The following is a 23403-nucleotide window of genomic DNA, read 5'->3' as shown; positions in this document are numbered from 1 at the left end:
AAAATAATAATAAATGAGAATAAATAAAAAATAAAGACACAAAAATATAAAATGGATAAGAAGAAATGAGGATAATTTAATATTTTAATTGAATAATATATGCCAATAAACCTGTATAAAATGCCTTTTAATCCTCCTATGTATACAATTAAGCATTGCATTGGAGATTTATACTAACTCATGGAATAGCCCACACAACCCGGTGGGCCCCAAATAAAGTTTATATATCTAATCCTAGCACAAGTGTTTTACCAACGTTGCACCTTTCTTGGAGATGGACCCCACTGTTGTTACCTCCAATCACAAGGTAGATATATGTAAGGAAGAGTAACGTTATAACAGCATTTTCCGAAACATAACTTGAGGCGGTACGCTCACCGGTTAGCATTACTTGTTGCTTTCTTCCCCCTTAGGGTTTCGATCAAGCGCCTAGGGTTTGAGATCGAGGGTTCCTCAACTGGTGGCGCCCATGGACGCCTCCCTCTCCGGGGCGGTCATCGCGAAGCGCCTCGCCTCCTGCAACAGAACCGCCCGCGACCGCGCCGTTCGCGCGCTCTCCTCGTGGCTCTGCCGCCAGACCGACGATGCCGTCTCCGACGCCGACCTCGCCAAGATCTGGAAGGGTCTCTTCTACTGCGTCTGGCACGCCGACAAGCTCCCCGTCCAAGTCGACCTTGCCGGCCGTCTTGCCGCTCTCCTCGAGTCCCTTGCCGCGCCCCTCGCTGCACGGTACTTTGAGGCCTTCCTCGTCACCATCCGCCGTGAGTGGGGCGGCATCGACTTTCTCCGCCTCGACAAGTTCTACCTACTCATCCGGAAGTTCCTCCGCCATGCCTTCCTCCTGTTGAGGAAGAACGCGTGGAATCCGGACCTCGTGGCCCGGATGATCGGCATCCTTTCAAAAAAATCGCTCCTTGCGATGGATAGGTACCCGGCCAATGGCGTTAACTATCACGTCACCGAGGTCTTCTTGGATGAGATTGAAGATCTCCTTCCGCTCGCTTTGGAGACTCTGGATTCGATGCTGAAGCCCTTCATTTTGGTGGTGGGGAAATCTACTGATAAGGTGCTGGTGAATAAGATCAAGGTGAATATTTTTGACCGATTGCTCGACAATGGAAGGAAGCTGTTGAATGTTGAGAAGGCTGGAAATCGGGTAGACTTGGGCAGTGAAGTCGACAGACTTGGAAATTTTGCTTTGTTGCTACAATTTGCAAAGATGTTCTTCGATTCAGCTTCAGCTTCAGAGACTCTTCAGGGGAATCGGAAAATCTTATTTTGTTTGCATGAAGATTTTCTCAAGTTGGAGAACGATTTACAAAAATCTGGAATTCATATCTCAGCCCAGCAGTTGGAAAATGGGAGCTCAGGAAATATGAGTGGTGTAGTGATTTCAGAAAGCACTGAGCAGATTGAGGTGAACAATGGAGTTGTTGATGGTGGCTCACATGATAAGCCCATTAAGAAGCTGAAGAAATTAAAGGAAGCTTCAGATGGAATCAAGAAGAAGAAGAGTAAGACTGGAAAAAAGAAAAAGTCTATGGATTCAATTATGAACCGTAAGATTGTCGAGATCGCAAGTGAGGTTAGCGATGTTGTTAATAGTACAAGTTTGAAGGAGGATATGGTGGAAACCCAACAGTTGATTGATTTCAATGAATGCATGATCTCTAATCTTCAAAGACAATTTGAGAATGCTGCTGTTGAAGCAGGTATGGCAAATGATGGTGATCAGTTTAGTGTGCTGCCGGCAACAGCTTCTGCTGTTCCTTCTCTAAAGAAGAGGAAAAGAGCGAAGAGTGCAGATGCGAACGCCAGTGAGAGTGGGAATACTGCTAATGGGACTGTTGGAAAGAGTGGTGAGAAAAGTGTTAAGAAGGTCAGATTTTCAATGAAGAGTAACCTGGTCTGGAAGCCAAATAATCCGTTGCCTCCACAGTGCTTGAGATTGCCACCATCTGTTACTCCAAAAGGTAGTGCACTTAAGAAAGGAGTTCCACCTGGACCCATCAGGGAAACCCCTCCCACGATTAAAAAGATTAAGGTGAAATCAAGCTCTATGAAGAAGAGTAAGAAGGGAGTTAAGAGTCCTTCTTCAGCCATGAAACGCCTTAGAAAGCTGCAGAGCCTTTCTGTGTAGAGCTGCATGATTTGTGGTTATGGTTTGTGCTTTGGGTTTGAATTTTATCTCTGCTGCTGTTTCTTTTTTCTTCAGAGTTTAGCTCTACAGTATGGTGCTGCTTCTTGTCATCATTTGGGTTTTGAGTGTTGGATGGATATCAACTATAAATTGTTGATTACACCTGTAACAAGCCACAAGCTGCTATTTTGAATATTGTACTGTTAGCATGCGTTGTTAGCAAGCTTCACGGTGAAAAATTCATGAGCTAGGTATTAAGGCCATTCCCATTTTCTTGTTCATCTATCCCAATTTATGCTGAAAATATCTGAGTATCTATTTCAGTGCCTAATTGAAGATGTTCGAGTAACCCATTAATCAACCTTTTTGTCAAATTTTAGCCCTTCATTTACATAACTTGATGCAAATTATTATGTTTGATGATATGTAATATAGTCAGGAACCTTTTTGTGGTATTTAAGCTGATGATGTTGCAGCCATTATCAACTTCATATGGTTAAAAAAAGTTTTGATCATTGCTTTTGCAATTTAAGGAAATAGATATTGTGGTTGTGATTCTACCTACTACTTTGACATTATTCTTTTGCTATGCTCAGTTAGGTATGACTGCAGCAATGTTACTTTATTATTTCAACTGTGCCACATTCAGATAGGAACTTCCAAGTGGAACCAAATCCATCACCTTAAGCCTCCAAATCTGTCATTGCATGATTACTAACCTGAAGAAAATAGTCCACAGATAACATGTGCAGTATGCTCCTCTAACTTGTTCATAGATTCCAACCCTAGATCTTCTTCCAATCTTCCCACTAAATTGATATCATTGTCTTTAAGTTGCTCTTGAGTACTATGCTGCCATTTTGTATCCTAGATTCTGTGATTTAGAATATATTCTTCTCTCTATAGAAAAGTCATATAGACAAGAATATCGGTGTATGAGGCCATAAATATTCTTATCCATATGCATGATTAGATTCTGCATCATGCACCAATTTAAGAATTATTTGTCCCCAATTATTGTTTCTTCCAAATGATTGAGTATGGTGAATTCCTCTTGAGGATTCCTTCATACTTTTGTCACCTGGAGTCTGGACCACCTGAATGCATGCATTCTAAAGTTCATCCTTGATCATTAGCCTCCACTCACAGTCTCTATAGTATAAAAATTGCTAGTTAGATTGTCCATTGATGCTTTGCTCTAATTTATCTTTGCTAATGTCCTATAGAAGGTGGCAGGTATGTTGGGATGAACCCTAAAGGTGCAATTGCAGATATGAATGGAAACGGTTTTTGTTTACAAAAACACAGCAACAGTTTCATCAGTGTGCTGATATTGCTAATTTGATGCCAATATGATGCTAATAGGCCCCATCATGTCATCATTACACAGGTGTGAGCACATTAATGATTTTTGTATGTACTTTTTCTGAAGCAGCAGGAATCTATGAAATCAAGGTAAAGAAAAACCTAAGATTTCTGCCAAATTCTTGTCTAGTTATAGATTCCATTAGACATGGGAATCTGATTTTGATTGGATTCAGAAGTGAATGAAGATTTGGAATATTGTTGCATGTGATATGATATTGTTGGAGATTATCAATGTGATGTGAAATATATAACATATTATATAAGGAACAGTGCTGTGACACCAAACTTAAGAGACATCTTACTCATCTATCAGGTGAAGCTTTCTTCTTATCAAAATCTTCATCCAATCCATCAAATCATTATTCCACTGCATCACACACATACATACACACACACACACACACATTTATATCCTCTCAAATCTCCATAATAGACTTGTTTCCTCCTCTTGCCTATATATGTACACACTTCTCTCACGATTTCTATGCATAAGCACAAGTGCTCTGTTCTTAAGTCACAAGCTTGCTCGCTTGAGGGCATGGCCTCCTTTTCTTCCTGTAACAAAACTGACCTCTTTCTCTTGCTTGCATTGCTCTCTGCTTCTGCAAGTGCTGCTGCATCAGCTGTAAGTTTCTACCGGGACGTAGACATCACTTGGGGCGACGGCCGTGCCAAAGTCCTAGACAACGGGCGGCTCCTCACGCTCTCGCTTGACCAGTCCTCCGGCTCTGGTTTCCAGTCGAAGAACCGATACGTATATGGGAGGTTCGATGTGCAGCTCAAGCTCGTTCCGGGGAACTCTGCAGGAACAGTCACCACCTTCTATGTACGCACCTCTCTCTCTCTCTCTCTCTTCGTGTTTTTTGCTGTACTGAGACGACGGAGTTGCCGCATTGAAGCTGTCGTCGGAAGGGGTAATGCACGACGAGATCGACTTGGAGTTCCTCGGCAACCTCAGCGGAGACCCCTACGTCCTCCACACCAATGTGTTCAGCCAAGGGAAGGGGAACAGGGAGCAGCAGTTCTTCCTCTGGTTTGATCCCACCAAGAACTTCCACACCTACTCCGTCTTATGGAATCCTAAACACATCGTGTGAGTAATCGTGTACTGATCAACATATCCTAATCTTTCATTTGGGCTAAGCGTTTCCTGATGCTGCAGCTTCTACGTGGATGGCACGCCGATTAGGGAGTTCAAGAACAGGGAGTCGACGGGCGTGCCGTACCCGACGAACCAAGCCATGAGAATCTACTCGAGCCTGTGGGACGCAGACGACTGGGCCACCCGAGGTGGCCTGGTGAAGACGGACTGGTCCAAGGCGCCATTCACTGCTGCCTTCAGGAGCTTCGACGCCGATGGCTGCCTCTGGTCTTCCGGAGCTTCCTCCTGCTCCTCCGGCAGCAGCTCCTGGATGTGGCAGGAGTTGGATGCTACCAGCTTGAAGAAGATGAGGTGGGTGCAGCACAACTACATGATCTACGACTACTGCACTGACGCAAAGAGGTTCCCTCAGGGGCTGCCCCTCGAGTGCTCTGCCAGGCCATGATCATTGTTGGTGGCAGATAATGACACCATTTGAAGTCAGCATGCGTTGCTTGTCCATGTATTGTTCATGTATATGATGAAGTGCTTTGACATTGTAAGAATAAATAGCAGATCCAGTATTGTCATTTTCACAAACGCCTCAATGGCTTCTAGAGTTGACTTTATTTCTAACTAAGATGGAGAAATTCCTATGCCAAATCTACTCTTTCTCTCCAAAATTGTAGGTCTCACTGGAGCTGAAGATGGTGGAGTCCTGCATGTCAACATGGCAACTATTTCTGACATTGGAGGCCTCAAGCTTGGATGTGGCTGAAGGCACAGCAAAGCAACATGGCAGACTTGTAGCACATCTTTTTCCAGGGCACCTTCTTCTAACAACCTGGAATCCACAAGGTCTGTCATCTTTGATCTCTCATATAACCTCCATGCCTGTAATACATACATGATCAGCATTTCTTCCTGTGCAGATGCAGATATGAAGAACACATGAGGGCAGGGATTTACATATTCCGGTAGATACTGCATCTCATTTGGAAGAGAAAGATCTGTGTTCTTTCTGCAGCTAATGATCTCAAGCACCAGAACACCAAAGCTATAGATGTCAGCTTTTTCCGACAACTCTCCTCTCAAAGCATATTCAGGTGCAGAATAGCCTCTGAAATGTAGTATGAACTCAATTCTCAGCATGAATGAATTGCAAAAGTGCAGATATAATATCCAATTTTCCACTTGTTATGATATTAACAGCTCATGATCAACTTACAGAGTTCCTGCGAATCTGGTGCTGAGATATGCTTCGTCTTCAGGGAAGAACCTGGCCAGGCCAAAGTCACTGATCTTAGGTTGGAATTTGTCATCAAGGAGGATGTTGCTGGCCTTGATATCTCTATGAACAATCCTCAAGTTTGAGTCCTCATGCAGGTACTGCAATCCTCGAGCGACCCCGATAATGATCTGGAATCTAGTCTTCCAGTTTAAAGATGTCTCACTCTTTCCTGTTCCTTGCAATTGTTAGCAGAGAAATTTCTAATTCACAGCAACATGAAGTGATGGTTTCCTCAAAGAAAAGATGAACATGTCAAAGACAACAACAAGAAAAGATTGAGACAAAATTGAGCACGATATCATGTAGCAGATTGAAGCACAGACCAGAGAATATGCTGTTCAAGCTTCCATTTGTCATGCATTCATATACCAGCAGCCTTTCTGCACCTTCCGAGCAGCATCCAATCAGGTGAACAAGATTCTTGTGCTGGATGCTGGTTAACATCCTTACCTCAGCAAGAAACTCTCTCTCCCCTTGCTGAGATTTGCCAACCGAGAGCTGCTTCACTGCAATTATTCTTCCATCATCTAATGTTCCCTGTTAGAAGATCATTTGCAGCTGTTATAGTTGAAATCAAGTAAGCATTCTCCTCTACTAATCATCACCTTATAGACTGGGCCAAATCCTCCTCCTCCAAGCTGGTTCTTTGGGTGGAAATCTCTTGTTGCTTTCTTCAGAGTTCGATAGTCAAAATAAGAAATGGTTCGAAGATTACCGCTGAAATTATCTGGAAATACAGACATGAGAAGGCTTAAAATATGATTCTTGTTTTGTTCATGCAGTGAATTGTTACCTGCAGGGCTTGTGGTAGAATTGGGAGTCTTCCATGTAGGCTTTGGTTTTCTGGATTTCCAGCAAAGCGCCAACAGAACTAAAACGACGATAAGAATTGCAATCACGCCAAATGACATGAGTGATGCTTGAGCAATTGAATGTGCATGTGAGAACTCTGCAAGAAGGTGGTCAGATGATGATGATGATGATTGAAGGCTGAGTCATGTTATTTAGTGTGTAGATTATGTTCTGAGTAATATATTTGAGATTCTCTTGCTAATGTTTTTTTTAGCTTTGATCATACAGATCAAACCTGACATAGTTTCTGCCAATTGCAGGGAGATGGAATGACCGCTACCAATCTTTGGATCACCAGAGATTGCATCATCTTTCATCGAACTGTTATATCGGTGTACTGAAAAAAGTCTGTGTGACTTACCTTGCAATAACCGGCGAGCCATTTCGCGTCCTCTCACGCAGATGAGGTATTCATCTCTTCCTCGCTACAGAACGAGTGTGTGTGTGTGTGTGAGAGCGAGAGAGAGAGAGAGAGAGAGAGAGAGAGAGGTTGTGATATGGTTGGCTCACTTGCACTGATGTGGTCGGCGTCGTGGGGAACGAGGAGGGCCGGCAAGGAAGCTTCGTTGTGTAGCGCAGCGCGGCGAGTTCTCCCATGACGCCTTCGCTTCTTCTTCTCCCACTGAAATCGGTATATATATATATATATATTCCGGCGCTCAACTGCTTTTACATGTCTTCTGCCGTACTGCAATGCCTTGCCATTGTTTGATAGTATCAAGGTGGGGCACGAGAAAGAGCGCTAAGCCGAATGGTACTTATGAGAGTTATCCTTCACACATTATTCTCACTTTTATCACTTGTATATATATTTGATAACGTGTTTAGGGCTGCAAAGTGATTGTCAACCAGAATAGATAAAATTATCCTAAAATGATCTATTTTTCACATTCCATGATTTGTTTTATGTAGGTTACAATGCAGACCAAAATGTCAATTATGTTAGTACCCAAAATGTTAGATGAGGGTTTGGGATAACGATAGGCATAGATTGGATTTATAAGTTCGCACGGAAAACTTATGGAAACTTGCTAATGCACCCACCTCCCGGTGAGTAATTATTTGTGGACTTGTGACTATTTATTTGTCTTCTAAAATTCTGCATTCTCCTTTCTCCCTTGGGTGAGCGAAAATACAAACATGATAACGGTGTCATTGGACGACTTCTAAATGACCCTCAAAATAGAGTTTATGCATGTGACAAAGTTGATGCTAATGTCGTTCCTAAACTCTCTATATCTAAGGGGAGGCGACGATTTCTACGTAATTCTAATTTCTCGAGGAGGAACCAAAGAACCACGATAAATATCGGTTCTACAACTAAAAAAAGAGATATAAAAAGGTAAGTTAACTTTCATGGCTGCAAGCTAGAGCTACTTGATATGAAGGCCACTCATGAACTTACTATGGTGGTAGATATTTTAAAAGAGTTCATAGACATTATGACACTCGAGTTATCGAAAACTCTGTCATCACATAGAGACGTGGATCACCACATCAAGTTAGAGTCGGAAATGAAGCTTCTAGCAAGATCATTATACCACATGGCCCCTCCAAAACTGATAGAGCTCAGGAATTAATTAGATAAACTACTAAGTGGTGGCCTCATCTACAGTTCCAAAACACCATTTGGAGCTCCAGTTCTCTTCCAAAAAAAAAAAGAAAAAAAAAGGAGCCTCTGATTATACATTGATTAACAGGCCTTAAATAAAATTACAATGAAGAATAAGTATCTCATTTTTCTATTTTGCTCATCACATATTTGTTCGACCAATCGGGTATGACAAAGTACTTTTTCAAACTCGATCATTAATCGGGGTACTAACATGTGCACATAGTTAAAGGAGATGAAGCGAAGCGAAGACTATCTATATGATCAATTATAAAGTATTCGAGTTTTTAGTGATGTTTTTTTACTTAATCAATGCTCCGATCATAAATCAATTATTCAAGAAGTATATATGCAAGTTTGTCATCATCTACTTGGATGATATTGTTATCTATAACCAAATACTCAAGGAGCATGTCAAATAACTTCGAATAATATTTAAGATTCTCAAGATAAACACTTTGTTCATAAAAAAGGAAGAAGTGCTATTTTGTATAGATGGAGATATTATTCTGTTAGTCATAGGTGTCCAGCAAGCCAATCACGTGAGTGATGGCACGTATGACTTAATATAGAATCTTTTTGCTTATTATATTTTGGCATATATCACTTTATAACTATTGCATAAATGCATACATATATCGTGATGTCCTTGGATTTGTACAATGGGAATCGGATCGTGATAAAATCACGATAGTGAGATCGATTCACCTTTAAACACATATTCTAAATAATCCCGGTCATAGGTTACTCGAGAGGGATATCATGATAACCGGACAGACTGGTGTGCTGTATACCCGTCCATATGATGGATGCAGCTACTCTCATAGCTGCTTTTGTAGGGACACTAGGGATACAGTACAAGTGCTAATTGGAGAATGAGTTCACTGATTGATCCGCTTACGGAATGCTGGATGGTTGATGATGCCTTATTGTCAGACAGCGATTCCATAGTCCTAGTGGTGTATCTGGTCCTTAGACTTGAGACACTAAGGATGTCATGTATGAGTGCTCCGCTCTTTGATACCAGACTTATAAGTTTGGCTGTCCTAGATCTAGTACAGCTGGTCATTGGGAGTGGTAGTTGACCTTACGAGGGCTATTAAGTATCGATAGAGGATCATCCACTCTCGACGTCATGAGAGGAATATCCCATATGTTCTTGCTCAGACAAATCCCTGACCAGGGTCATTCGGGTTGAGAGAGAAAGAGTTCTCCGGGAGAATCCAATTAGAGCGAGACTCAAGTAGAAACCGTGTGGGTCTAACAACACCATGCTCGATATACGGTCTCTGGTATATTAGGTGGATGGAGGACTATAGGTACACGGTAATTGAGGACAGACAGATCCAATGGATTGGATTCCCCTGTATCGTTTGGGGACTACGGCGTAGTGGCATAGTACGTCCGTAGTCGATGAATCGAGTGAATTATTACAGAGATAATAATTCATTGAGTTAGAAGGAGTTCTGATAGGTATGACTCACGGCCAGCTCGATATTGGGCCTAGAGGGTCACACACATATGGTAGACATTACGATGAATAAAGGTTCGGATATGAGATATCCGACGGAGCCCTTGTCTTATTGGATGCAGATCCAATACCCACTAGGGGAGGACTCATTAGGGTTTGACAGGGGACCTCTATAAATAGGGGGGATTCATAGCCCCATGGGTCAGAGAGCTTTTGTTTGCCTTTTTCCTATTCTCCTCTCCATCTCCACCTCAGAGTAGGTATGGAGTTTTGAGGAGCGTCGTCGCAACCCTACTGTGTGGATCACCGCTAGAGAGGAGGACGCTTGACCTCCTTCACCCTCTCCTAAGGATCTGCAAGGAAACAGGGATATACGATCTCCCTAGGTAACACAATCTACTCTATATGCAGTTTCATGTTTCGCGGATTTTTGCGTACCAAACTTCGCACGACGACGAACATCTCTTTGGGAATCGGGGATTTTGTTTTTCTTGTTCTTCCGCTGCGCATATGATGTCGCCCCCAAGGATTTCCCAACATATTCATGTGGTATCGAATCACTGAAGGATCCATTCAAATGAACAAATTGAAAGTGCAGATTATAGCGGAGTGGTGAACACCAAAGAAAATATCGTAGGTAAGATCCATCCTTGATTTTGTCAACTATTAATATACGCTTCATAGTTAGGTACTCGAAGCACGTAACTCCACTAATGGAGTTGCTAAAGGAGCAACCTTAGATATGGTAAAATAAATATGAAGCGACATTCTGGTACTCAAATTATCAGATTATGATAAGCTTTTCAAAGTCTACACTGATGCTTTAGATTTTACTATTGGAGGAGTACTTTAGGAGGGTCACTTAGTGGCCTTCGAGGGCCACAAGCTCAACGAGACAAAGCGATGGTATCCGGTACTAACAATAGTGATCTATATTGTCTGCGAGTATGATGACATTACCTTCTTGGAATATGATAGTTATTTCTAAACTCAAAAGAAGCTCTCCTAAATCTAAGCATGGTGGGAGGTCTTTTTGGCTAAATTTGATGATAATGGAGTATAAACCCAAAAGAACAAGGATAATGCATTGAGCAGAAAAGTAGAGTCGATGAATGCTATGAAATTAAAAGACGAAGGCTAAGTAAGTCAGCTATATTCCAACTTTCCTTTTAAGATCAAGGATAAACTGTACAATAATCCCCAAGTAGTAACCCTTATACAACTCAGTAAAAAAGGTAAGACATGATAATTTTGGGTCCAAGAGGGACTCATCTATACCAACGAAAATAGATTTTATGTTCCTCAAGCGAATAATTTAATACTTAAACTCTTTAGAGAGTGTTATGATTTAAGAAGCAAAGATTGCTAACTTGCTTATTTCAAGAAGAAAAATTATCTTCTTGAACATCACTATCTTGAATATCTCAAGAAGCAAAACTTGCAATTTGCACATTGCAATAGGAAGCAAGAATCATGAGCTTACACAAGAAATTTATCTTGCATTTGCTTTCGAAATTTTTGCTAGCTTATATATTGTGAAACTTGTATATCATAAGAATTGCTAGCTTGTTGGTCTAAAGAGAAGCAAAAAGTTGCTATCTCAAAAGAAGAAAATGTGCTATCTTGCCTATCTCAAGAGGCAAAAATGCTAACTTGCGCATCTAGCAAAATGAGCAAAATTTTCAAGAAGCAAGAGTTGCCTTCTTGAACATCTCTAATTTGCTAGCTTGCATAATATAGAACTTGCTATCTTGAACATTACCAAAAGTGCTATCTTATATGCTATAAAACTTGCATATCTAAAACTTGATAGCATGAATGTTCTAAGCATGATGTAACACTTGCTAAATCTTCTAGCTCCAAGATTGCATGATGATAAAACTTGATATTATGATTTTCATGCAAAGAGTTGAACCAATATCACACACAAACACTTGATTGTGATACTTCTCCTTTTTGTTGATGACGAAGGGGGAGAAGTATGTTGATGAAAGTATGTTGATGACATGACATGTGATGCATAAGTTTATGCATATGTTCATGTTGATGTATTGCAAGTATTCATGATAATATTGCAATGACTTGAATTCAGTTTGAATTCAAGGTTCTATCAATATGGCATATTGATAGGGGGAGTTTGTTTAAACTCCGGGAGTTAAGTTTAACTCCGTCATCAAGTGGTTGTCATCATCAAAAAGGGGGAGATTGTTGAATCTCGTATTTTGATGATGAAACTACTTGATATATGCTTATGATTTAATCTGCGTTTTGAGTGACGCAGGATGCTTCGATCAGGATGAGACAATTAAAGCAGGAAAATCATATTGTGCCGAAGGAACATGTCAGAAGATTGGACGTCGGGCCGGTGGATCGGTCGACGTATCGACAGAAGGCTTCGGGCCGTGGACTCGGGCATCGGGCCAAGAAGAGCGGGTATTGTGCCAAGGATATCGGAGTTGCGGAGTCAACTGGCCGATTGGGCAATAGGCTGCACGAGAGGACGATGCACCGAAGAATCGGACGAAGCGTCGAGGGACCAATGACATGTCGGACAACTTGGTTAATTGCTTAGGATTAATTGTCTCGATTGAAGTTTTGTTTTGGTGTGCAGGATTAACTACGATGAGAGTAAGACAAGCAGCAGGTGTTGCGCCGGAGTCAAGATCATGATCACGTTGGGAGTTCGAGAGTTCGACGGAAGTTCGGACGGTCGTCGGAGGTTCAGCGAGAACAGATCCGAGAAGTCCAGAAGCTTGCCAAGCGAAGCTCGTCGGAACTCGCCAAGTGGATCGTCGCAAAGTCCAGGAGTATGCCAGATGTCCGCAGAAGGATCACCGAGGGTTATCGGATGATCGACGGAAGTTGGCCGGAAACTCGCCGGAAGAAGCGATTGACGCATCGGAGCAAAGCTGCAGAAGTTGTCTTAGAGTTAATCGTAGTTAGCATGATGATTAAGCATGAAAATGGGAGGTGATCCCATTAGCTTAATCTTGGGGCAATTGGGCCCCTGAAAAGATTCAAATTGGGCCGAATGGAGTGAACCATTCGGACCCTGATTGCACCAGGAGGTGCAACCGCCCCAGCCAGGAGGTGCAACTGCCTGGGCTGTGGGGTTGGGAGGTGCAACCGCCCCAGCCAGGAGGTGCAACCGCCAGGGCTGCGAGGCTGGGAGGTGCAACCGCCCCAGCCAAGAGGTGCAACCGCCCAGAGCTCAGTCTTCGAGCTAGACTGGGCGGTGCAACCTCCTCTGCCAAGAGGTAGCACCGCCAGAGCTCAAGTTTCGAGCTCTGCCAGGCGATGCAACCATCGAGCTCAGTCTTCGAGCTCTGGCAGAGAGGTGCATCAGCCTGAGCTCAGTCTCGAGCTCTGCCAGGTGATGCAATCACCGAGCTCAGTCTTCGAGCTCTGGCAGAGAGGTGCATCAGCCTGAGCTCAGTTTCGAGCTCTGCCAGGTGATGCAACCACCGAGCTCAGTTTCGAGCTCTGCCAGGTGATGCAACCACCAAGCTCAGTCTTCGAGCTCTGCCAGGTGATGGAACCATCGAGCTCAGTCTTCGAGCTCTGGCAGAGAGAAGCAATCGCCTGAGCTCAGTCTTCGAGCTCTGCCAGGCGGTGCCACCTCTCCAGTCAAGAGGTGCAACCGCCTGATCCCATAATTCTGGGATTTGATCGATTTGATCGTTTTGAGCTCGAATTTTGAATTGGGTTGGGGCCTATAAATACCCCACCCATTCAGCACTGAAAAGATACAGACCTACACCGAAATCTTGATCTTTTCTGTGATTCTAAGAGCTCAAAAGTGTTGAAAAGCCTTTAAGTTTCCTCCTTCTGTTCTTCAAGTTTTCAGTTGTAAAGTGAGGAGAGAAAGGTCTGTAAAGGTTGTCTCCTGAGCCTGTCAAAAGGAGAGAAACTGTAAAAGGGCAGTTAGCCTTCGCCCATTGAAGGAAGGCACCTAGTTGACGTCGGCAACCTCGTCGGTGGAGGAAGCCAAAAGTGGAGTAGGTCAAGGCTGACCGAACCACTCTAAATCTCTGGTTTGCGTTTATTCTCGAGCACTTTATCATTACTGCAAACCTCCTTCATTACTACTGCTCTCTGCGCTTTCACGAACAAGTTCTAAGTGCTGTTCTTCCGAATCTGCATTCAGACGTAAATTCGTATTTTCATACATTACAGTTTACGTTTACGTTTGATTCTGCAGAACTGTCTTCCGTGCTTTTACGAACGAGCTTCTTTGCAGTTTACCCTTACATTTTGATCCTATTGATAACTGCAAACTGTCCTCTACAATTTTACGAACGAGTTTCAACATTTAGACGTAAAACTGCATTCAGACGTAAATCGGCTTTCCTCGCACAATCATCATATCTCAGTTTACGTTTACGTCTTGATTTCAACTGCATACTGCTTTCTGCGAGTATACAAACAAGTTTCAAAGTTTAGACGTAAATCTGCGTCTAGACGCAAAACTGCGTTTAGACGTAAATCTGCGTTTAGACGTAAAACTGCGTTTAGACATAAATCTACGTTTAGACGTAAATCTGAGTTTAGACGTAAATCTGAGTTTAGATGTAAATCTGCGTTTAGACGTAAATCTACGTTTAGACGTAAATCTGCGTTTAGACGTAAAACTGCGTTTAGACGTAAATCTGAGTTTAGACGTAAACTGCGCTTAGACGCAAAACTGCGCTTAGACGCAATCTGCGCTTAGACGCAAACTGCACTTAGATACAAACTGAGAATTTGCTTTTGCATCATAATACTTTTTGAACGAACGCAGCTTTTGGTTTTTTAATCGCTGTAAGATTTCCGCTGCACTAATTCACCCCCCCCCCCTCTTAGTGCTCTCGATCCTAACATAAGGATGTCATGTATGAGTGCTCCGCTCTTTGATACCAGACTTATAAGTTTGGCTGTCCTAGATCTAGTACAGCTGGTCATTGGGAGTGGTAGTTGACCTTACGAGGGCTATTGAGTATCGATAGAGGATCATCCACTCTCGGCGTCATGAGAGGAATATCCCATATGTTCTTGCTCAAACAAATCCCTGGCCAGGGTCATTCGGGTTGAGAGAGAAAGAGTTCTCCGGGAGAATCCAATTAGAGCGAGACTCAAGTAGAAACCGTGTGGGTTTAACAACACCATGCTCGATATACGGTCTCTGGTATATTAGGTGGATGGAGGACTATAGGTACACGGTAATTGAGGACAGACAGATCCAATGGATTGGATTCCCCTGTATCGTTTGGGGACTACGGCGTAGTGGCATAGTACGTCCGTAGTCGATGAATCGAGTGAATTATTACAGAGATAATAATTCATTGAGTTAGAAGGAGTTCTGATAGGTATGACTCACGGCCAGCTCGATATTGGGCCTAGAGGGTCACACACATATGGTAGACATTACGATGAATAAAGGTTCGGATATGAGATATCCGACGGAGCCCTTGTCTTATTGGATGCAGATCCAATACCCACTAGGGGAGGACTCATTAGGGTTTGACAGGGGACCTCTATAAATAGGGGGGATTCATAGCCCCATGGGTCAGAGAGCTTTTGTTTGCCTTTTTCCTATTCTCCTCTCCATCTCCACCTCAGAGTAGGTATGGAATTTTGAGGAGCGTCGTCGCAACCCTACTGTGTGGATCACCGCTAGAGAGGAGGACGCTTGACCTCCTTCACCCTCTCCTAAGGATCTGCAAGGAAACAGGGATATACGATCTCCCTAGGTAACACAATCTACTCTATATGCAGTTTCATGTTTCGCGGATTTTTGCGTACCAATCTTCGCACGACGACGAACATCTCTTTGGGAATCGGGGATTTTGTTTTTCTTGTTCTTCCGCTGCGCATATGATGTCGCCCCCAAGGATTTCCCAACATATTCATGTGGTATCGAATCACTGAAGGATCCATTCAAATGAACAAATTGAAAGTGCAGATTATAGCGGAGTGGTGAACACCAAAGAAAATATCGGAGGTAAGATCCATCCTTGATTTTGTCAACTATTAATATACGCTTCATAGTTAGGTACTCGAAGCACGTAACTCCACTAATGGAGTTGCTAAAGGAGCAACCTTAGATATGGTAAAAAAAATATGAAGCGACATTCTGGTACTCAAATTATCAGATTATGATAAGCTTTTCAAAGTCTACACTGATGCTTTAGATTTTACTATTGGAGGAGTACTTTAGGAGGGTCACTTAGTGGCCTTCGAGGGCCACAAGCTCAACGAGACAAAGCGATGGTATCCGGTACTAACAATAGTGATCTATATTGTCTACGAGTATGATGACATTACCTTCTTGGAATATGATAGTTATTTCTAAACTCAAAAGAAGCTCTCCTAAATCTAAGCATGGTGGGAGGTCTTTTTGGCTAAATTTGATGATAATGGAGTATAAACCCAAAAGAACAAGGATAATGCATTGAGCAGAAAAGTAGAGTCGGTGAATGCTATGAAATTAAAAGACGAAGGCTAAGTAAGTCAGCTATATTCCAACTTTCCTTTTAAGATCAAGGATAAACTGTACAATAATCCCCAAGTAGTAACCCTTATACAACTCAGTAAAAAAGGTAAGACATGATAATTTTGGGTCCAAGAGGGACTCATCTATACCAACGAAAATAGATTTTATGTTCCTCAAGCGAATAATTTAATACTTAAACTCTTTAGAGAGTGTTATGATTTCCTTTGGGCAAGACATCGAGTGTTCATCAAATGTTGGTTTTTGTGGAGAGAGCTTTCTATTGGCCGAAAATAAGGACTAATGTGGAAGAATATGTTTGGACATTCCTTATTTATCAATAAAATAATGTAGAGCAACGAAAGCTGATCGGACTTTTAGAGTCATTCCCCATACAAGAAAGACCATGGAAGAGTATTTCCTTGGACTTTATATCAAGCTTACTAGCGTTAGAGAGACTTAGATCAATACTTATAATGGCCGATCGATTTTTAAAACATATAACATTTTATGCTGCACCCCTACATTATTCAATGGAGGAGACAGTCAAGTTGATGATGAAGAATGTGATGAAGTATTAGAGAGTCCTACATAATATTATTAGCAATTAAGATGCATAATTCTTGAGATGATTTTGGACTGAGATGTTCAAATTATTGAAATCTAAGTTATACTTATTTATAAGTCTCCAACACCAAATGGATGGCGAAACTAAAAGAATAAATTTGCTCTTTAAGCAATATCTTAGACATTACATAAGTGTCGACCAACGGGATTGAATAAAGTTATTAGGCATAGTTTAATTTTCTTATAACTTACAATGAAACTATGTATCCAACAAGAGCCTCTTTGAGATCATTACAGGATAGTAGTCATTAACTCCTCGCACCTTGGCAATTGTTTATATCATTGGCATATCACTTTGCAAAGAAATGATATAAAAAATATAGATATTTCTTAAATTTACTTAGAGAAGACAATAAAAAAGATGAAGATGTGAGCAAATGTGAGAAGATAACAACAAGAGTTTAAAGTCGACGACTTGATACTAGTGAAGCTCCAACTAGTATCACTCTGATTCTCTTGACATAAAGTACATAAGAGATTGATATAGGATTCTTCCCGATTATCAGTAGGATAGGTAATGTCTCCTATAAGTTATAGCTTTCGATGTAGCTCAAATTCACAACATCTTCCACATAAATAACTTAAAAGCCTACCACTTTCATATGCAAGATATTTCCCAAAGTATTTCAACTCAGTTGCCCCCACCAGAGCCTCGTATACAAAATAAGTTAAAGTCATTTTAACATATCACAAAACAAAGTTATCCGACTGACTAACGACTGACTAACGTAGTGCAGATCAAGTCCTTGATAAAGTGGCAAAAGCTTGATAAAAGTCAATTTAGAGTGTGAAGATGTCTTGCAATAGGAAGAAGCAATTATGAAGGCTTGCAAGCAAGCATCGACAGATTGTTCACCCGTAACACCTTCCTCAACATATCATTCATAATTAATTAATTAATTAATTAATTAATTATATATATATATATATTCCATGCGGCTCAACTCAAGCTTGAGGACCTCCCAACAACTGTTCGGAGTCAACTCAACGTATTACAAGGGGTCTGTTGACTCGTTGAGTCCTCTACCTAATTCCGAGTTGACCCAACAAGTCAGTCGTAAGCCTTCAACCTCTTCCATGGAAATCTATGATCAGTTCCTTCTTCTTCCCCACTGTAAAATGATAACATGAGCTTCAATGGAAGTGCTTTAATGCATTAATCTTGAGAAAATAATGTGTATATGTATATAATTCTTCTTGTGAACAAGGATGATAAATAACTTGAATTGGTCTTCTTAATCTTCTCAGGAATTGATGGTGCTCAGTAGACTGCTCTCTTTCTCATCGCTCGTCATCTTCTCGCACGAGGAACACATCCTCAGCCGCGCTGCCTTGCGGTGCTCTACGGAGAGCTGCGGACCGGGCTTCACTACTGATCGCATCTCCATCAGCTCCCTCTTCAGCCTTCTGTTCTCGTTGGCCAGCCTCTCGCAGCACCTCCTCAAGAACCCGCAGTCTACCTCCGTCTGCTTCAGTTTGGTCCTGCATGCGGATAGATCACACAGCCTCACGTCCATCACCACCACCACCACCACCTTAAGACACATTACGTGATTGAGATAGGGTTGAAGAGAGTAACTGCAGCACCTGGCTCTCCTGTTCTGAAACCATACTTCCACTTGCCTCGGCTGCAAGTGCAACCTCTGCGCAAGCTCTTGTTTCTGGTCCTGCCATGAGAGATCTATCAGTTAGTGCCGATACATATTAGGGTTCAACAGGTGCACGTACAGGAGCAAGCGTGCTGTGGGCTCTGAAGCTGTCTTCAAGCAAGGCCAGTTGTTCTCCGGAGAGCCTCAGCTTCTTCCTCGTGCCGCCACCATCTCTCTTCTCTTCCTTCTCTTCTTTGAACGAGGTCTGATCCAGGTTTTTGATGAAGGGCAAATCCCCAACTCCTCCTATCGCAAGACTGAGGGATACATTGCACTCTTCTTCCTGCATGGTGAGGTGTGGAGAGGACGGTGGTGCATATGAACCTGTTGGGTTCAGATGGTTGAAGTGGCGCAAGGTGATGGATGAGGAACACATATAAGAAGCAGTAACAGGTTCATGAGAGAGAGAGAGAGAGAGAGAGAGAGAGAGAGAGAGGCAGTTTCCAGTGCTTTTAATGTGGGAAATAAGTGGTGTGCGTTGGGTTGCAGCACAGTGATGGCTTGTTGGACCAAAGAAAACAAAGACTACATGGGTCCTCTTTACAAGTCAGCATAAAAATTTTCCTGGCAGTTTCAAGGTCCCAATCAATTGTCATTCTGTGAGATGTTGTGGTAACTGATGACATTCACATTAATCAAATGACTTTATGACTTTACTGCCTTAATTTGTTTTGCATGATGTAACAACACACTGAATGCAGAGTATTCCAATTCCCATGTATCAGTATGAATCTTTAAGATAATTGCAAAGAAGAAACATGACATATCAGTTCTGTCCTGACATGGACACAAATCAGAAGAAACTTAAGCTGATAAAAACAACAATAAAACCATAAATCCTCACCTTTTAGAATCGTATTCATCGGAATATATAAAAAAATCAAATTCTCAATAAATGTGTCAGGATAATATGAAAAAAGAGAAATGGAGGGGAATCTCCAATACAATTTCATTTGCTTATGCATTTACTTGGACACCATGTTTGAGCCTTATTGCCTGAGGTATACAAGTTTAGTACAACAAAACAAGGCGTTTGAACCAATATCAACATACACTTAATTTATTTTAGACTACAGGAGCTGAAGCATGTTCACATCCAAGTCTTTACCAAACAATATGAATTTCTCAATATTTATGATGATGTGAACAAAGAGGATTTAATGCTTGACAAAATAAAATACTGCTTCCCAAATAATGTTTGATTTCCAAATTATCGGTTTGGTTTAACCATTAACCATCATCACACAGACTTAGTATAAAGTCAAGAGTGGATGAGAATGTTTTCTTACAACAAAATTCCAACTGACTTTTCATATTCCTCCTTCAAGAATGGTCAAAGAAATAGTATGGATTTGATTTCTTCTTTCCATGGGGAGAATCCATCCACACTTGCCATTGCCCAATTCCTGTTACTACCTGCTTTTTGTATTATCCGGTCATGGTCATATGAGTAGAAGGCAAACTTCTCACAAGAGACAAAACAGTGGAGAATTCCTGCAAAGATTATGTGGTACTTGGGGAAAATCTAGGAAATTGTCATGATTTGAGAAAGAGAATGCACTTGATCACTTTGTTCAAAATCATCTTTTGTTGGATCCATTGCTAGCTAGCTTCACTATGACGAGAAGAATATCCAGTTCAACATAACATGAGAAACGTGTGCATGTAATGTTATAGCACACAGTCTGGAAATAAGGAAGCAAATTAAGAGCTAAATCACAAAACAATTAGTAATAATTAAAAGCATACTAGCAAAAAGTAACTTTCTCACTGTATGATTCAGCAGTGGTTAATCAGGTATCTAAGCAAATATGATAATTAATATCTAATTATCTTTATTGTCTCTCCTTAATTTTTCCTTGGCGGATTAAGGACATGCTGTTCTGGCACTCCAGTCAACATATATGCCATCACAGAGTAGTCCTGTGCCACTAGTGAAGCACCTCAGCATGATGCAACTTATAAATGCAAAACCTAAAACTAGGAGTTCTAATCAGGGTGAAGTAAACTACTTTGTGTTCAAGTTTCCACCACTATGGTTGCAGGCAATACCAGCATGTCGTTACCGGATGAGATTCTTTTGAAGGAAAGAGATCATAGACCACAATGGAATTAAATCTATAACAAGGCTTTGATGTCTTTGTAAATTTATGTCTAGTGGAAGATGGATATGGTGAATCTCTTCAATACGCTAATCCCCTTAGGAATAAGTAAGCACATGTCAACCATGAACAGACTTAACAATCATAGAGAATGTACGATTTTAACAAATAATATAGCCTTCCAATATCCTTGTTCTTGTACTTACCACAATCAAGTCCACGCTGTCCAACTCTACAAACAATGATAAGGTGTTTCCATGTTTAGATAATAGAGAGACACCTGAGTGTCGTAATATACATTTATACAAAGCTTGGTCTAAAATAAGAACTATATCTATCATCCTTTATATGTATCTATGATTATGCTATAATTTTCAAATTGTGATATGTAGCTCAATACTTCAAACATCATATTCGTCCCATTACTTAAGCCATGTTGAAATTGCTTTTCTGTTAAAGAAAATATCAAATTTTCTTTAACACTAAGAGAAATCAACTAATAGGAGCTGTCGATGACAAAGAACCAACATCGTCAAACCTCAATGTAAGATGATAAGAAAAAGACTCATTATGACTGTTCCTAGCAAGTATTTAGTCTGACACAGAATGCATGTACTACCAACACGGCACAGTTTATGATGCTTGATTGACAAAAGGATTAAATCACCACACTAATATAAGCATTTATACAAGTAGCATTCACATTTCAAGCTAATTATTATGCACACAACTTCTACTAAAAGAGTCACCACAGAGCTAGAAAAATAAGAGCAGCACAGACAGACAAAAAGCTTATTTTGAATTACTCGACCGGAATTACACAGCAGAGTTACTCAATTAAGTAACAAACTACAACAACATTAAAAGCAGAACGAAAGAAAACCATGAGATCTGTACACATGTGAAGGTAAACAGTGACAGAAATCAGTGAGCAACGGGGGAAAAAAAAAAAAGAAGAAGAAATTTACTCTCATACAGGAGGAATGTTAGAAAACGAAAAGCCTTTGTAACCCTTGTAAGCGTAGTACGCAATACGCGTGTAGTAGAATCCCGGGATGAACAGCATCGACCCCAGGATCGCAAACAAAACTCCTAATTCCACCAAAAACAGAAGAAAAATCAAAAGTTTAGCGAGAAAAGAGGGCAGGCGAGTCAAATTCCGGCCAGGGTTTAGGAAAGAGGGGCAATTGAGTGGGATTACCATGGGTTCGGTCGCCACCGACCTCGTTGGCGGCCATGATGATGCCGAGAACGACTCCGAGGGCGCCGAGGACGAGGAGGCCGACGGCGAGGGCGATCTCCTTGACGGGGGGGCGGTGGTGGACGACGTAGGCTCCGTCCATCGTGATGCCCTCGTCCGAGATCGAGAAGGCCCTGTCGACGTACGCCATTGCCGACCACAAACTAGCTCGATCGATCGATCAATGGCGCAGAGAAGAGACCAGAAGAGATCGTGGGAGGAACGGGGAGTAATGTAGATCTCGAAGGATGAGCGCGAGATGCGCTAATGTGGTCGAGCGATAAAACCATGTCATTTTATTGAAGGGTTGCAATCGGAAGCTTGTCAAAGTGACTACGAATCGCTAATGCCACTCTCTTTAATATAAAATGATTGACCAGGGTCAACAATTTTGACTCCGCAAAGAATTTGATGTCTACTAATTTTAAGAACATGGATCCAATTTTATCTATATATATATATATATATATATATATATATATATATATATACATGCACATGTTGCCATATATTTATATATGTTTATATATTGCCCCTCACGGCAATTTCCAAGATTCGTGTCTCAATCAAACTTAAATGAACAGTAGAGATGTGATAGAGGGAGCGAGATGGACGGTGGTCTGGAGCCCACTGCTTACAACGGCTCATGCTCTCGTGATTGCCGAAAGGCCAGGGCTCCAGATGGGGCCTACTACTTACAACGGCTTACGCTCTCGAAATCAACGGCTCCGGGTTCAGTCATCGGTGATCCAACGGATGATTCCGTCAGCGTTTGCTAATGGCCCCACCGAGGGTTGGTCAACACTCGCAGCTGCCAAAGCCAGCGCTTTCGTCCGCTTCGATATATTAGCCACACCCAGACAACGCTTACCCAACCCCGCCCAGAGATCTTCGGACACCCAAACCTTTTCTCCTTCACAAGTTTTCTTGAGGTGGACCTCGACGTCACTTTCACCAACTCCAACGTATTTCCTTGTTACCAGTAGCAACTCACCGTCAATGCCACAGCTGCTTCGTCACACAAGACAAAAATAAAAAAGCTACGAGATGCCCAACTCGATGAAGTTCCCGCGGTGATTGGATCCAGAACTTGGGAGCCATAATGCTCTCCAATCGCAAGACCGGTGATTTATCGGGTACATAATAAATCATCTTTATCTTTTTCTACTTTTCTTCGTTGGGAAGCTCGAAAGCCAAAAGTCTCTCACGTCGTCGCTACCCGTTATGGGTCCCACGATGGGCCCCAGCATCTAGTCCAATAACGCGGGCGCGAGTTGTTTGTGGCAGTGTGGGGCCCCCGGTGCTGCTGATTTGAGTGCCTGCCACCTCGTCTAGTGGGGTGGGCGAGGCAACAAGCGTTTCTGATTGCGATTCCATCACGAAGAAAAAGCGGCGGATCACAGCCGTCGGATAGAAAGCTACCTTTGACTCGAGTCTTCGGGGTCCTCTTCCTCTCCTTTATAACAGTCTGCCCTTCGCACTCACCTTCGCCTTCGTATGT

At 41.9% G+C, this 23403-nt stretch overlaps 4 protein-coding genes across 13 annotated transcripts; 2 read left to right on the top strand and 2 right to left on the bottom strand.

Moving 5' to 3' along the window:
- Positions 1–346: 346 nt before the first annotated feature.
- On the top strand, positions 347–2403 carry LOC103969055 (uncharacterized). Its single transcript, XM_009382469.3, has one exon. The coding sequence runs from the start codon at positions 470–472 to the stop codon at positions 2138–2140; it is 1671 nt and encodes a 556-aa protein (XP_009380744.2). The 5' UTR covers positions 347–469; the 3' UTR covers positions 2141–2403.
- A 1268-nt stretch (positions 2404–3671) lies between these two features.
- Positions 3672–5266, top strand: LOC135625258 (xyloglucan endotransglucosylase protein 7-like). Its single transcript, XM_065129788.1, has 3 exons — positions 3672–4334; positions 4408–4601; positions 4671–5266. Exons 1-3 carry the CDS (start codon positions 3993–3995, stop codon positions 5053–5055), a joined length of 921 nt encoding a protein of 306 aa, XP_064985860.1. The 5' UTR covers positions 3672–3992; the 3' UTR covers positions 5056–5266.
- On the bottom strand, positions 5202–6419 carry LOC135625259 (cold-responsive protein kinase 1-like). The gene is made up of 4 exons (XM_065129790.1): positions 6204–6419; positions 5818–6049; positions 5559–5709; positions 5202–5483 (listed from the first exon to the last, which is right to left on the bottom strand). Exons 1-4 carry the CDS (start codon positions 6322–6324, stop codon positions 5226–5228), a joined length of 762 nt encoding a protein of 253 aa, XP_064985862.1. The 5' UTR covers positions 6325–6419; the 3' UTR covers positions 5202–5225.
- Positions 6420–17846: 11427 nt separating this feature from the next.
- Positions 17847–22226, bottom strand: LOC103969051 (homeobox-leucine zipper protein HOX17). Of its 10 annotated transcripts, XM_065129784.1 has the most exons (5): positions 21864–22226; positions 21639–21754; positions 18640–20245; positions 18491–18578; positions 18045–18393 (listed from the first exon to the last, which is right to left on the bottom strand). In XM_065129784.1, exons 1-3 carry the CDS (start codon positions 22051–22053, stop codon positions 20141–20143), a joined length of 411 nt encoding a protein of 136 aa, XP_064985856.1. In that variant the 5' UTR covers positions 22054–22226; the 3' UTR covers positions 18045–18393; positions 18491–18578; positions 18640–20140. The 10 variants fall into 10 exon arrangements, with proteins under 10 accessions (XP_064985851.1, XP_064985853.1, XP_064985856.1 ...); XM_065129779.1 differs by lacking the exons at positions 21639–21754; positions 21864–22226 and adding an exon at positions 17847–18023 and having other exon boundaries at positions 18133–18393; positions 18636–21630; XM_065129781.1 differs by lacking the exons at positions 21639–21754; positions 21864–22226 and adding an exon at positions 17914–18023 and having other exon boundaries at positions 18133–18393; positions 18499–18578; positions 18636–21630.
- Between the last annotated feature and the right edge of the window lie 1177 nt (positions 22227–23403).

Source organism: Musa acuminata, chromosome BXJ2-10 (assembly GCF_036884655.1).
Source record: "Musa acuminata AAA Group cultivar baxijiao chromosome BXJ2-10, Cavendish_Baxijiao_AAA, whole genome shotgun sequence".
Taxonomy (NCBI): domain Eukaryota; kingdom Viridiplantae; phylum Streptophyta; class Magnoliopsida; order Zingiberales; family Musaceae; genus Musa; species Musa acuminata.
Note: the sequence above shows the minus strand (reverse complement) of the source record. Positions and strands in the feature narration are given on the sequence as shown.